At 33.7% G+C, this 13,648-nt stretch overlaps 1 protein-coding gene across 2 annotated transcripts; it reads left to right on the plus strand.

Annotated features, from left to right (window-relative positions):
- Positions 1-1,522: 1,522 nt before the first annotated feature.
- Positions 1,523-12,174, plus strand: LOC143437332 (vomeronasal type-2 receptor 116-like). Of its 2 annotated transcripts, none has more exons than XM_076922135.1 (6): positions 1,523-1,728; positions 4,399-4,681; positions 5,081-5,884; positions 6,912-7,136; positions 8,233-8,356; positions 11,270-12,174. In XM_076922135.1, the coding sequence occupies exons 1-6, from the start codon at positions 1,523-1,525 to the stop codon at positions 12,172-12,174; spliced, it is 2,547 nt and encodes an 848-aa protein (XP_076778250.1). The 2 variants fall into 2 exon arrangements, with proteins under 2 accessions (XP_076778250.1, XP_076778251.1); XM_076922136.1 differs by having other exon boundaries at positions 11,273-12,174.
- The last annotated feature ends 1,474 nt before the right edge of the window (positions 12,175-13,648 follow it).

The raw sequence follows: 13,648 nt of genomic DNA on the forward strand, positions 1-13,648 counted from the left end.
TTGGCTAGTCAACAGTCGGTCAAAATAGTCGTCCATGCAGGAACAGAATTCTGACCTCTAGCTGTCTCTTGAGAGGTTCTGCCAGACCCTTCCCAAAACATATGCAAATGTTTCCAGCCAAGTATTGAACTAAGCACAATGGAGTGAAGAGTCACCCTCCATCCACATTTCCAGTTCTTTTGACACAGTATTACCACTCAGTATACAAAAGTATAGACTATCACAACAAGACACTCAATTTACACAATCTATAGGTCTGCAAAAGTACTAAAATTTTTAAACTGACAAATTCATAATTCAACCAAAGTATGAAACAAATTCTCACTCATAGTAACTAAGATAGCACAATAAACTCAATAGCAATATTTACTATAAGCCAGTGACACACTAACCATTACAGAAATTGAGATAAAGACTCCACTTAACACAGTGTGGATATTATGGGCAAAAATATAAGAAACTTCAATAAAACACATCAATTTAATGTTCCATCTGTGTCACTAATTGTAATCTAACCAAGTTTCATAGATGAGCATGAGAGACATACATCTGTGTTGTTGCAATGTAATCCAAGACAGGACTGTAGCAAAACAAATACCAACTAGACAATAATAAAAAAGGTATACACTAACATTAGCAATAAAATTCTCTCTCATAAATGACATCTAATTTCTTTCATTCCTGTGAGTAAAATGTATGAAATTGTTCTCAAATTTCTTAATGAAGTGTTAACAAACATTAACCAAAGAAATATTTCATCAAATGACATTGACTGTCGGAAACTGATTATCAAGCAAGATATCAGCATTATAACTCAGTGAATGTCTTTGCAGGTACTGATACTGGACATTACTGGATTCAGTATGATGACAAATTCTAGAGATGACAGGAATTACATGATTTTCAGGAGATTTTGTGAACATGCCTAGCATAGAATAGTATATGAACAACAGAGAGAATGCTCAACTCCTGCCTCAATGTTGCATGTGAGAGTGCCCTTCCCTACACTAGACATTGGAAAATATAATGTCCCATGATTAAACTCAATGTCTAAATGTTAAGGATCACTTATGACCTTCTCAACTTTTGTCTTACTACGGAAGTTCTGATGAGATCCATTGTGTTCACACATATGGCTGTTGACACATGGTCTGGTCCCAGCTGTCCAGGAGAAGATACTTTCTGAAAATATTTATGGAATGAATATGAATGAAATCATGGCACCTGAGGACGGAGAACATGATCTTCACAACATGTTTTCAACAATGTTTTGATCAAAAGGTTTCAGACCTCAGATGTAGAGCTTGAGGCAAAAATTTTCCCACTGAATCCAGGGAGCATTATGTAAGGTGAGTGGAAAATTATTGTTGAATACAATTAAGTAGATATCCAAACAGCAGTAGCCTTAAAAACAGACACATAGTTCTAAATGTGTGTCTCTGTGTGTGTTTGTGTGTGTGTGTAATGTTTGACTGCATAAGAAACAGATTAAACAACTGCTCTGGCTTAGATCCTAGCAAACATGAAGAAGCTGCGTGGTTTCACTATTTCCTTTTTGTTCCTGAAGTTTTCTCTCATCTTGTGCTGTTTGACTGAACTCAGTTGCTTTTGGAGGATAAAGAATATTGAAGATAATGATGGACATTTGAGAAGTGACTGTGGTTTTTCGCTCTCGGTATGGGATGAAGCTATTGAAGATGATTTGTATAATCAACTTATTCCTTTTAGGTAAGTCGTTAACTATGTTTCCTTCTTCAATGTCATGAATTAGAAATATTTAACAGTATAAAAAAACTGTAGGGTTCTGTGCTGTTCTCCTCCCTGTTACTTTAGGAACTACTGAAAATTATTACATCACTGACTATTTTAATACTTTGAAATGTGTCACAGTTTAGTTTATCTTTACAACGCTGGGCTCCAGTTCACAATGCTGGACAGTGAGAGAGACTAGATTCTGTTGAGTGTTTGTGGATATCTTGTCTTGAAAGATGTCTCTTCATCTACCTTGAATTCACAGTTCTCACCTTTGGGAAGAGCAAAATATGAAGAGACTACAACACTGCCTATATTCTATTGTCTGCCATTGATTCTTGTATGAGAAGGCATCTAAATGCCTTCATAAAAAGGTTATCAAATTTTGGTCTCCAAAACTTGGACATACATTCAGACATTGAAATATTTGTGTATGTGTGGATCTACTATACATGATTACATGAATAACTTTATATATATATATATATATATATATATATATATATTATACATATATATATTATACATATATATGTCATATATATATATATATATATATATATATATATATATATATATATATACTGGTGATATAACTTGTGATATAATGTAATATAACATTACATACATACTTTGCTTTTTAAAATAGTCCTTAAATGAGTCTCTCCTGCCATTCTGCAGTTGATACTTAATGTGGATAAAGACTGCCAGGCTTCATATTCAGTTACCAGAATAATCTTTTGGTCCAATTATGCAAATATCCAGTCACATATTAGTCTTATCATCACTATCAGGTAGATGGTTAATATATCTCTTAATTATTGAATACATATAACATTAGAGAAGATCTAGGAGAATAATTGTATTTCTTGTGGATAAGAACCTGTTCTTAATGTGGCTACTTGGTTTTGAGATCCCAAGTGTGAGATGTTATCATTTGTGCTTGCTGATCATGAGGGAAGAAGTGTTAAAAGCACTCACATTTTAGTTAATCAGTATGCCTGGGACTAGGTTTTTTTGTGACCAAGTTTTCCTGTGGTTTTCTGTCTTTTACTCCTCATCCCACCTCTTATTGAATTTTCATGTCTTTGGGATTTAAAGAATATGTTTCCCAATTGTTAGCCACAGAACACTGTGTGTACTTTGATGGTGGCTTCACATTATTATACGTCTCTGTTAGGTCAGTAGGAATTTCATTTCTGATGTATTCTGTATAATCCTACACCTCAGTAGGAAAATAGTGGAAATTCTCATTGGTGACACTTTTATAAGCCACAATTAGGTTCAAAATTTTAAATATATGAACTAAGGACAATGCACTTCTCATGTTTCGAAAGAAAAGCTTAGCTCTAAACACTCTAATTGAAAAATGTAAATTTCACCAAAAGAGGATATTTGCCATTTTTACTTCTGATGAGAGGTAATTGCTAATGGTAGTGGATAATCTGCCATCTGTCCTGGGCCTGGTGACCATATTTCATATGGGGAGAGGATTTCTGTGTTCAGATATCACTTAAACGTTCTCAAAGAATTAGGAAGACTGAGGTACTAAGAGGAATCTGATACCTTTTTAATGAAATTGACATAGTAACAAAACACTGAAAGGTAACATTAAGTTGACTTGTAAAAGAGCATAAAGGTTAATATTCTGGTTATGTGGTATATTGTATCATATTGTATATTTTGAAATAGATAAGTTGATTTATATGAAATATATTTTAAAATAATTATTGTTTGTTGAATATTAACAGTTGAAAATATTAACATCATGTTCTACAAACATCATGGAAATATTATTGATAATTTTTTTCACTGTGCATGAAACTAACATTTTTAAATATTTACTATAAAGAGTTTTTGCTATTTTGAAATCTGTAAAGTATTCTTATAGATAAAATAATTTCTTTCCTACAAACACTGATAATCATTTTAAGTAAACTGATTGTTAGACAATGTACGCAGATATATAATGTGTTTTGCATACTCTCACACTATATCATATAAGGGCTTTTGAATACAATTTTTAATGATTCCTTTTGAATATTTTATGCTCCTTTACTAAATTCCCCCAAAAATATTTTGTATGTCTTGAAACAATTTAGTACTCAATGTTAGATATAAGATTCTCAGTTATAGATATTATTAAATATACATTAATAATATTTTAGGTTATGAAAGGATATGAATATAAAAGTTGAACAAATTTTTGATGTATTAATTGATTCTCAAAATATTGAATATTAATATGTTTGGTGTATAAATTGAATTTAAATAATAAAAATTTTAAGGAGAATGTGTTATATCTTTCATGTGTGGTTTAAGCCATGCTTTTTATTTATTTATCTGTGGAATTATAACTCCAAAGTTATTTTATAGCAGTCTTACTTAATAGGACAGTAATCTAGTTCAAGGATGACAGAGATAAAAATAATCTTTATCGATTTTAGTGAACACAGAATTTATCATATCATAGTGCCCTACATCTATAAAATCTTAAATTGTATGGATTTCTAAAGATCTCTAATTTATGAGGCTTATTCAAGACATTTAGACAGAAATTTAGCATGTCTCATATTACAAACTTTACTGCAAATTAAATGTTATGTTTCACATGTCTCCCTTAATCATCATTATGCCTTGTTCTAGAATACAAGAAAGAAAATACGAGTTTCTTCTGGTAATGATTTTCGCTACTGAGGAGATCAACAAGAATCCTTATCTTTTACCCAACATGACTTTGTATTTCGACATCGTTGTTGGCATATGTGAAGATTCATTGGGACTTCTGGATCAATTATATTCAGAACAAAACAGTAGTTTGCGTTTTATGAATTATATATGTGGAATAGAGCCAATGTGTGATGTAGACATTTTAGGACCATCATGGAAAACATCCTTAAGACTAGCACTTTATTCTAAGACACCAACGGTAAGAAGGTATAACATTGGAAGAGTTAACAACTTCTAAATTTCATTTGCATGTGCCTACAACAAAACTTGGAGAGCATGCATTTATGTGTGTGCCGCTACACACATACACACATTATATATATATATATATATATATATATATATATATATATATATATATATATATATATAAATTAACTGATCATATCTGAGCAAAAAGAGAAAACTCATTTCTAGGACATTCAGACTTGTCAGAAATAGTCTAGAATTTAATAGGAATAATACATGATATTTATAGTATAATCTTATGCTTTACAGGAGTTCTGAAGGTGAGTAACATTACCTGTATGTAAGTCCAAGTATCCTAACAATCATATTCCTCATGTGGATGTTTCATCTTCTCTTCTGCATCCTTTAGGTTTTCTTTGGGCCATTTAATCCTCACCTAAGTGACAATGACCAGTTGCCCTATGTCCATCAGGTAGCCACCAAGGACACACATTTGTCCCATGGCATGGTCTCCTTGATGCTTCATTTTAGATGGACTTGGATTGGACTGGTCATCTCAGATGATGACCAGGGTATTCAGTTTCTCTCAGACATGAGAGAAGAAATGCCAAGGAATGGGATCTGTTTGGCTTTTGTGAATGTGATCCCAGAAAACACGCACTTATACATGACAAGGGCTAAAGTATATGATGAACAAATTATGACATCAACAGCAAGGGTTGTTTTCATTCATGGTGACATAAACTCTACTTTAGTAATCAGCTTTAGAAGATGGGGATATTTAGGTGTTCAGAGAATCTGGATCACAACCTCACAATGGGATGTCATCACAAATAAAAAAGATTTCACCCTAGATTTCTTCCATGGCACTGTCACTTTTGCACACTACAAAGGTGAGTCTACTAAACTTAGGAATTTTGTGCAAACAATAAACACTGACAAATACCCCATAAGCATTTCTGACTCTGTTCTGGGGTGGAATTATTTTAATTGTTCAATATCTAAGAACAGCAATAAAATTGATTCTTTTACATTCATCAACACATTGGAATGGACAACACTGCACAAATATGACATGGTCCTGAGTGATGAAGGCTACAGTTTGTATAACGCCATTTATGATGTGGCCTACACCTACCATGAACTCATTCTTCGACAAGTAGAGTCTCAGGTAATGGCAGAACTCAAGGGAGTATTCACCGACTGTCTGCAGGTAAAGTTTCTTATATATTATTATGTTAGATAAATCAATGTGATGTTTACAAGGACCCTGAGAAACAACTGTACAACTGTAAGAGATTATTTTCTCTGTGGAAAGATCTCTACTCTGCAAAACTCCCTAATGAATCTTTACACAAAAATAAGATTTAAATGGAAACAATACATTTTATGAATATCAGGGAGTTTTGTGAAAACCTGTCTCAACATATCACCAAATGAATTCAAAATTTAAAATAGGAGCCAAGAGTTTTACCATAAAAGCCTTAAGTGATGACTAGGTTAAAATATTTTTTTAAAGAATAATTTCTCAAGAATAGGTACATGAGCTGGTCAGTGGTGGCACACACTTAAATTCCAGCACTCAGGAGGCAGAGGCAGGCAGATTTCTGAGTTTGAGGCCAGCCTGGTCTACTGAGTGAGTTCCAGGACAACCAGGGCCACACAGAGAAACCCTGTCTCAAAAAACTAAAAAAAAAAAAAAAAAAAAAAAAAAGAATAGGTACATGAGTTGGGATTAATAGTTAAACATTTAAATTACCAATTATTTATAAAACCATAAATGACTAAAACTGCACATTTTATTTAGTTTGTGCTTTTTTCATACATGCATAATGTATATATGTGAAAGACCCAGAATCATTCTTAATTTTCACAACTTGTAGACATTCAGACTATCCCTTCATTTGCATATAAATGGCTTCCATTTTTACAAAATATTTTTGACAAACATGTGCACACTACACACACACACACACACAAACACACAAACACATACACAAACATACCATGTTACTTGATACCTGGTAATAATTTTTCTAGCACATTTTACCATCGAACATTAGTATTAAGTTATTAAGTTTAATTATCCATAAGGTATATTTTATTTTACTACCCAGGATTACTTTAATACAGCTGTCTTTTCTGGCAGTCTTTAAAAACCTAGAGGAAATTTTCAATTTGTCATTTTCTTTATTGATATGCATATGTAATTATATTATCTAATGATGTATCTCATTTAGGTGGCTTCCTTGCTGAAAACAAGAGTATTTACTAACCCTGTTGGAGAACTGGTGAACATGAACCATAGAGAAAATCAGTGTGAAGAGTATGACATTTTCTTCACTTGGAATTTTCCACAAGGCTTTGGATTAAAAGTGAAAATAGGAAGCTATTTTCCTTGTTTCCCACAGAGTCAACAACTTCACATATCTGAAGACATGGAGTGGGCCACAGGAGGAACATCAGTGGGTATACCACAGTTTTTATTGTTTTCAGGTTATCGAAATTTTAAAGTATGAGGCACTGAAGTAATAGCTCTGTGGTTAAGAACAATTGCTACTCTTACAAAGGACCATCCTCAGTTACAATCACCAAAATTCGATAACTCTCAACTTCATGTAAATCTGGTCATAGGGATCAAAGGCCTCTGGATTCCATGTCCAGTTGCACCCACATATCTATTCAATGACATGACACAGGAATATATTTACTAAACATATAGTATTATATATGTATTAAAATTTTGTAACTAAATGTAAATCACAGAATTTTTTGATTATGTGTGAACATATTTATAGTTTAATTAAGTACAGCACATATTTATTTACAGAAATATTTCTCCAGGTTCAAGGTTTTATTTTTAATTTATATCATTTATTAGTTATTTTATTTATTTACATTTTAAATATCATTAGCATTCCTGGTTTCCCCTCTTCTGTGGAGGATTCTCTTATCTGGCATCAGTAGAAGGGGAGGCCCTTGTTTCTTTGGAGGCTTGGGGTCCCAGCATAGGGAAAGGATAGCGTGATGAGGCAGAAGTCGGTGGGTGGGTAGGGGAGCTCCCTCATAGAAGTAGGGGGTCAGTGGGATAGAAGGTTTCAGGTTTTCTTTTAAACTTAGGAAAACTTCATTAATTTTATGAGTGTCTTATATAACATATTTTGTTCATACTCATCAAACAACTTGTTCTTGATTTACCATACAACTCAGTGTTCTTATTTTTTATTTATAAATAATTATAGAGAAACTGATGCCAAGTAAACATTCCTTTTTGATTAATCAGTTTAGGAAGGAAAAAATTTAAATTGCTACAAACTGAATGTTGCACATATAATATTACACGTTATATAAATGTACTGTGACTTTCAGTGCATTTTGGGGTAATATAAAATTAAAATGTCCCTAAAATATTTAAGTATTGCTGGTTATCAGGGGAGTATTTATAGCCATATCCTTTAATATCCCACATAGCAATCTATGGGTCATTATACGTATGATGTATACATAAACTACACACACACACACACACACACACACCCTACTACATATATGTTGCTTCAGGTTCCCTCCTCCAGGTGTAGTGTACCATGTACTGCTGGATTCAGGAAAATTCATCAGAAAGAAACAGCAGACTGCTGCTTTGATTGTGTCCAGTGCCCAGAAAATGAGGTTTCCAATGAAACAGGTACATGCTTGCATGCAGAAGAGAAATTGCTGAATTTGAATACCTTCTCATTGCAGACTAGAAATATGATATGGCCTAGATGGAAACTGAAGACCTAAACTCTCGTGTTTACAACTTAATCAGTTAAATAATATCAACTTCTTTTGGACTCCACAAATAATCTGCAATATATTCTACAAACAGCACATTTCTTTCGCAATATGATGGTTACTGATTTTATGTTAAGTCCAGATGCTTGGCTTTTGAATGAATATCAGCTGAAAACCATCCACTCAGATCTGTTCTCTCAAAGTAAATAGCCAGGATTGGTTATGAGAGTATAGGTCTTCAACCCCGTCAGAAATTCAGAATGACAGTTAACTGAAATTATGGGAAGCACTAAGCATAACTTCTAAAACTTAGCCAATTTATAGAGACTGCTGAACACCTGAAAAGCCCCTATACTACAAAACGCTGGAGCATCAAATCTTCAGGCTTTGTGCCCAGAATCATCTGACAAACCTAGTGATGCAGAATTATTAAGGGCTGATTACTCTGTCTAGGCAGATATAATCAGTCGACTATTCTGCAAGTGTGTCCTTTTCTGGACAGTAATTTTTCTGTAGATGGAAAGAGGCAATTCTTTCCTAGTGGCTGTCACCGCACAACTGGAGTAACTCCAAGGATGCTCAATTTCTTCTTAGAATCCGTGACAGGAAGCTGTCAGGAGCAGACAGGTCTCTAATCAAAATAAACATTAATATATAAATATTTGTAACATCAATTCTATGGACTTCTGATGTTTTGAAAACCAACTATCCATGTAAGGTAACCTGGACTGTTGTCTGTTAACTCCTCTCAGCTATTTCTAAATAAAATATAGAAAACACCCTAACAATAAACTCAAAGCCATGAATTTGCTATAGTCCCTTAAATCACAGGCTAACTATCTCAAATCAGTTAAAAACATTAAAGAAGGACTGGGTCTAAGCCTTGTATTCCTAAATGTGTTATACAGGCACAATGCCTATGAAAGTAACAATATTCATCTCACTTTTATATCAATAAGAAGCTCATACCAATGAAAACCTTAAATTTGAAATCAAAGTAAATTTTGTACCATTGAAGAAATTATAGATTCATCTTGATATTAATTATACAGATTTCTACCAATAGGTTATGGATATGCAATGAGTCCTAGCTAATCCCCCCTGTTCCAACAAAACCACTACTTTTCCCTAGAAAAACAGACCAATGTTAACCACCTTAGTCCTCAGAGTGGACGGTTTTCAGCTGACATTCATTCAAAAGCCAAGAAAAAAAGGCAGGTTCAAAACTAAGTGCTTTAGTTAGGACAAATGATAGAGGTTCTGGTTAGTCAACAAGATGATGGACTGGGTATTAGGACTATCTTGTACCTCACCAGTACAATTAGGAATAACTATGCTTTAATTGCATTTTGCGAGAAATGTTTTATTTTAACAGGAAGGGTGAAGCTAGATGATGAGAGAGAGAAAGAAAGAGAAAGAGAGGGGCCATGGAGTCAGATGTTCACGTGTCTCCACCAGTCAAAGATAATTTATATATCTAGGTTGGGTAGTGGGCTACACTTCTGATTGAGCATTACCAAACTTATAAAGCCTTTGATTAACATTTTAAAAAATGTATAAAAGCAAAAAGGAGGAGGGGGAATGGGATAGGGCTTTCTAGGGAGGGGAAATCGGGAAAGGGGATGGCATCTGAAATGTAAATAAAATATAAAATAAATAAATAAATAAATAAAATAATAAAATAAAAATGAAAAAACAAAAAACAAACAAAACAAACAAACAAAAAAAGACCCGATGCTCAGGGTAACAGTAATTGTTTAATGAAAGATATTTTAAGAGCTTAGATGGCTTAAAGGATTAAGCATGTCCTGTCAAAGAATTAAAACAAGAGTGAAAATTTCAAGAATGCAGCAAGAGAGGGGATAGTGCTTATCATCAATCCCAGCCTAGCTAAGGAAAGAGGGATGACTGTAAATATCCATAATCTTCATGCCATATTAAGTGTGTATTTGGGAAGAAAGAAATCTAACCACAATGACAGGGACATGCATTTATCAGTGAGGCATACAGTTTCCAGAATGAAAATATTACTTTTTCAAACAGTATTTGCATGAGGAATTGTGTGCTCTGGTGCCTATGGGTAGGTACAGACAAAGGGAACAACTCTCAAAGCAAACAAAGTACATAATGTGTTTCATGAACTGGCATCAATAACTATGTCTGCACACTACTCTTGTCTGTGAGTTGTGAATTTATGGTTTGAGGAATGACATAATCTGAGATGATGCATATTATTCATCATCATAGTTTTCCTTGTTTTGTTTAATAAATAATGTTTTTTATGTTCCATTTCCTAAGATGGTGATTTGTTCCATCACCAAGCCTATGTTAATAGAGAGCGATCATAAGTCAGTGGTCCCTATGGCAACAAGGAGTGAAATAGATGCTCAAAACCAAATTATGTTATGATATATCCTATTAATAATACAAATACACAACATTATTTTTATACTAATAATATTAAAATATTCATATATATAATATATAATAATATAATGTATATAAAAATAATAATATATAATAGTATAATGTATATAATATAATATATAATAATATAATGTATATAATATATTATACTATTATGCATACTATTAATATAATAATATTATTATATATTAATATCATAATATTAATATAAAATATTATACTATTATATATGAATATTAGAATCTTAATATAATATTATATTATTATATTATTATACTAATAATATTATAATATTAATATATATAATAATATAATAATATTACTATTATATTAATAATATACATAATATTATTGCCTACATAATTATGATATCTTATACTGGTTTATTGTTCACTAGCAGATATGGAACAGTGTGTGAGGTGTCCAGATGATAAGTATGCCAACTTACAGCAAACACACTGCCTCCACAGAGCTGTGTCCTTTCTGGCTTATGAAGATCCAGTGGGGATGGCTCTAGCCTGCATGGCCTTGTGCTTCTCGACCATCACAATTCTAGTCCTCGTCATTTTTGTGAAGCACAAGGATACTCCTATTGTGAAGGCCAATAACCGCATTCTCAGTTACATCCTGCTCATCTCCCTCATCTTCTGTTTTCTTTGTTCATTGCTCTTCATTGGACATCCCAACCAGGCCACCTGCATCCTGCAGCAAACCACATTTGGAGTGTTTTTCACAGTGGCTCTTTGTACCGTGTTGGCTAAAACAATAACTGTGGTCCTGGCTTTCAAGCTCACTACCCCTGGGAGAAAGATAAGAGGGATGATAACAACAGCACCTAAGTTGGTCATCCCCATGTGTACCCTAATCCAACTTGTTCTCTGTGGAACCTGGTTGGTAACATCTCCTCCCTTTATTGACAGAGATATACAATCTGAACATGGGAAGACTGTTATTATTTGCAACAAAGGCTCTGTCATTGCTTTCCACTTTGTCCTGGGATACTTGGGTTTCTTGGCTCTGGGGAGCTTCACCGTGGCTTTCTTGGCTAGGAACCTTCCTGACAGATTCAATGAAGCCAAGTTCCTAACTTTCAGCATGCTGGTGTTCTGCAGTGTCTGGATCACCTTCCTCCCTGTCTACCACAGCACCAGGGGAAAGGTCATGTTAGTTGTGGAGGTCTTCTCCATCTTGGCTTCAAGTGCTGGGTTGCTAGTGTGTATTTTCATCCAAAAGTGTTATGTTATTTTATTGAGACAAGATTTAAATTCTCTTCCAAAGTACAAAGATAAGTTTCATCATTGAAACTTCATTAGTTTTAAAATGTTAGATAGAACTCAACATATCTTCCTGCTTTGTCTTGACAAAAGTACTACTAAGTCATACAAAAATTTTAAATAATATGCTATCACAGCAGGATAGCACTGCCTAATGAAATACCCATGACTAAGGCTTGGTAGAAAATGGCTTCATTCATGAGTACACAAACCTCAATTTTGAGTATAGGTAATCTCAATTGAAGCATAGCTGCCATCATTTTGATGTGTACATGTATAAGCAATGCTCTTAATTAAAGATTAATATAAAGAGACCCAATTTTTTTGTGAACAGTGCCACCTCCAGGCATGTTGTCCTGGGAATTATAAGAAAGAGGATTTGAGACAACATGGACATGACAGTAGTAATGAGCATAATTGCATGGACTCTAATTGGGCTCCTGCATTCATGTTCTCATCCTGGTGTCATTCAATTAACTGTGACAAAGGTACACAGGGAAATCAATACTGTTTTCATATGTTCCTTTTGACCATGGTGTTTTATTACAGCAACAGAAACTAGGACATTAGCAAAATGGTAAATTGTCTCATTAATGATTTGGAATATAATAGATTATAGATTACTGATACAATAAAAAGAACCAATTTGAAAAGAGAAACAAGAGTGAGTGTTAGTAGTGTGTGGAGCATAAACGCAGCATTGCATATTGTTGATGGACATCACAGAGGAGCAGGCTTTTGGAGTAGCTTTACAATATATCGTGTATATGTTAAAAATATCAGGTAATATATTAAGATGAGTACAGTACATGAAAAGGAATATGGGTTTCAGAGTTTGTCTGCAGTATAAGGCTCTTTTAGTTTTATGAAAACATACCATTTAAACATGAAATGAATGCGTTTCATTCAGTAAGAAATATCAGTAGTGAAAGTAATATCATACACAATACCTTTATCACCATAATATCAGTGAGTTCTGTGAACATATAATTCACACCAGATGAAGGGTCTCATTATAAATTTTTCAGAATAAGAGTTACTAAATCTTATTTTATTTTATTTATTTATTTATTTAATTTTATTTTTTTGGTTTTTCGAGACAGGGTTTCTCTGTATAGCCTTTGTCTGTCCTGGAACTCACTCAGTAGACCAGGCTGGCCTCAAACTCAGAAATCCACCTGCCTCTGCCTCCCAAGTGCTGGGATTAAAGGCATGTGCCACCACTGCCCGGCAGAGTTACTAAATCTTTATTTCCATCTTTTATTTCCATCTTTTATTGGATATTATATTTATTTACATTTCAAATTTTATCACATTTTTCGGTTTCCCCTCCGAAAATTTCCTATCTAATCCTTTATTCTTCTGCTTCTATGAGAGTGTTTCCTCACCTGGCCACCCACTCCCTCTGCCTCCCTGCCCTTGAATTCCCCTACACTGAAGCATCAAGCCTTCTGAGGACCAAGGGCCTCTCTTCCCATTGATGTCTAACAAGGCCATCCTCT

Source organism: Arvicanthis niloticus, chromosome Y (assembly GCF_011762505.2).
Source record: "Arvicanthis niloticus isolate mArvNil1 chromosome Y, mArvNil1.pat.X, whole genome shotgun sequence".
Lineage (NCBI taxonomy): Eukaryota > Metazoa > Chordata > Mammalia > Rodentia > Muridae > Arvicanthis > Arvicanthis niloticus.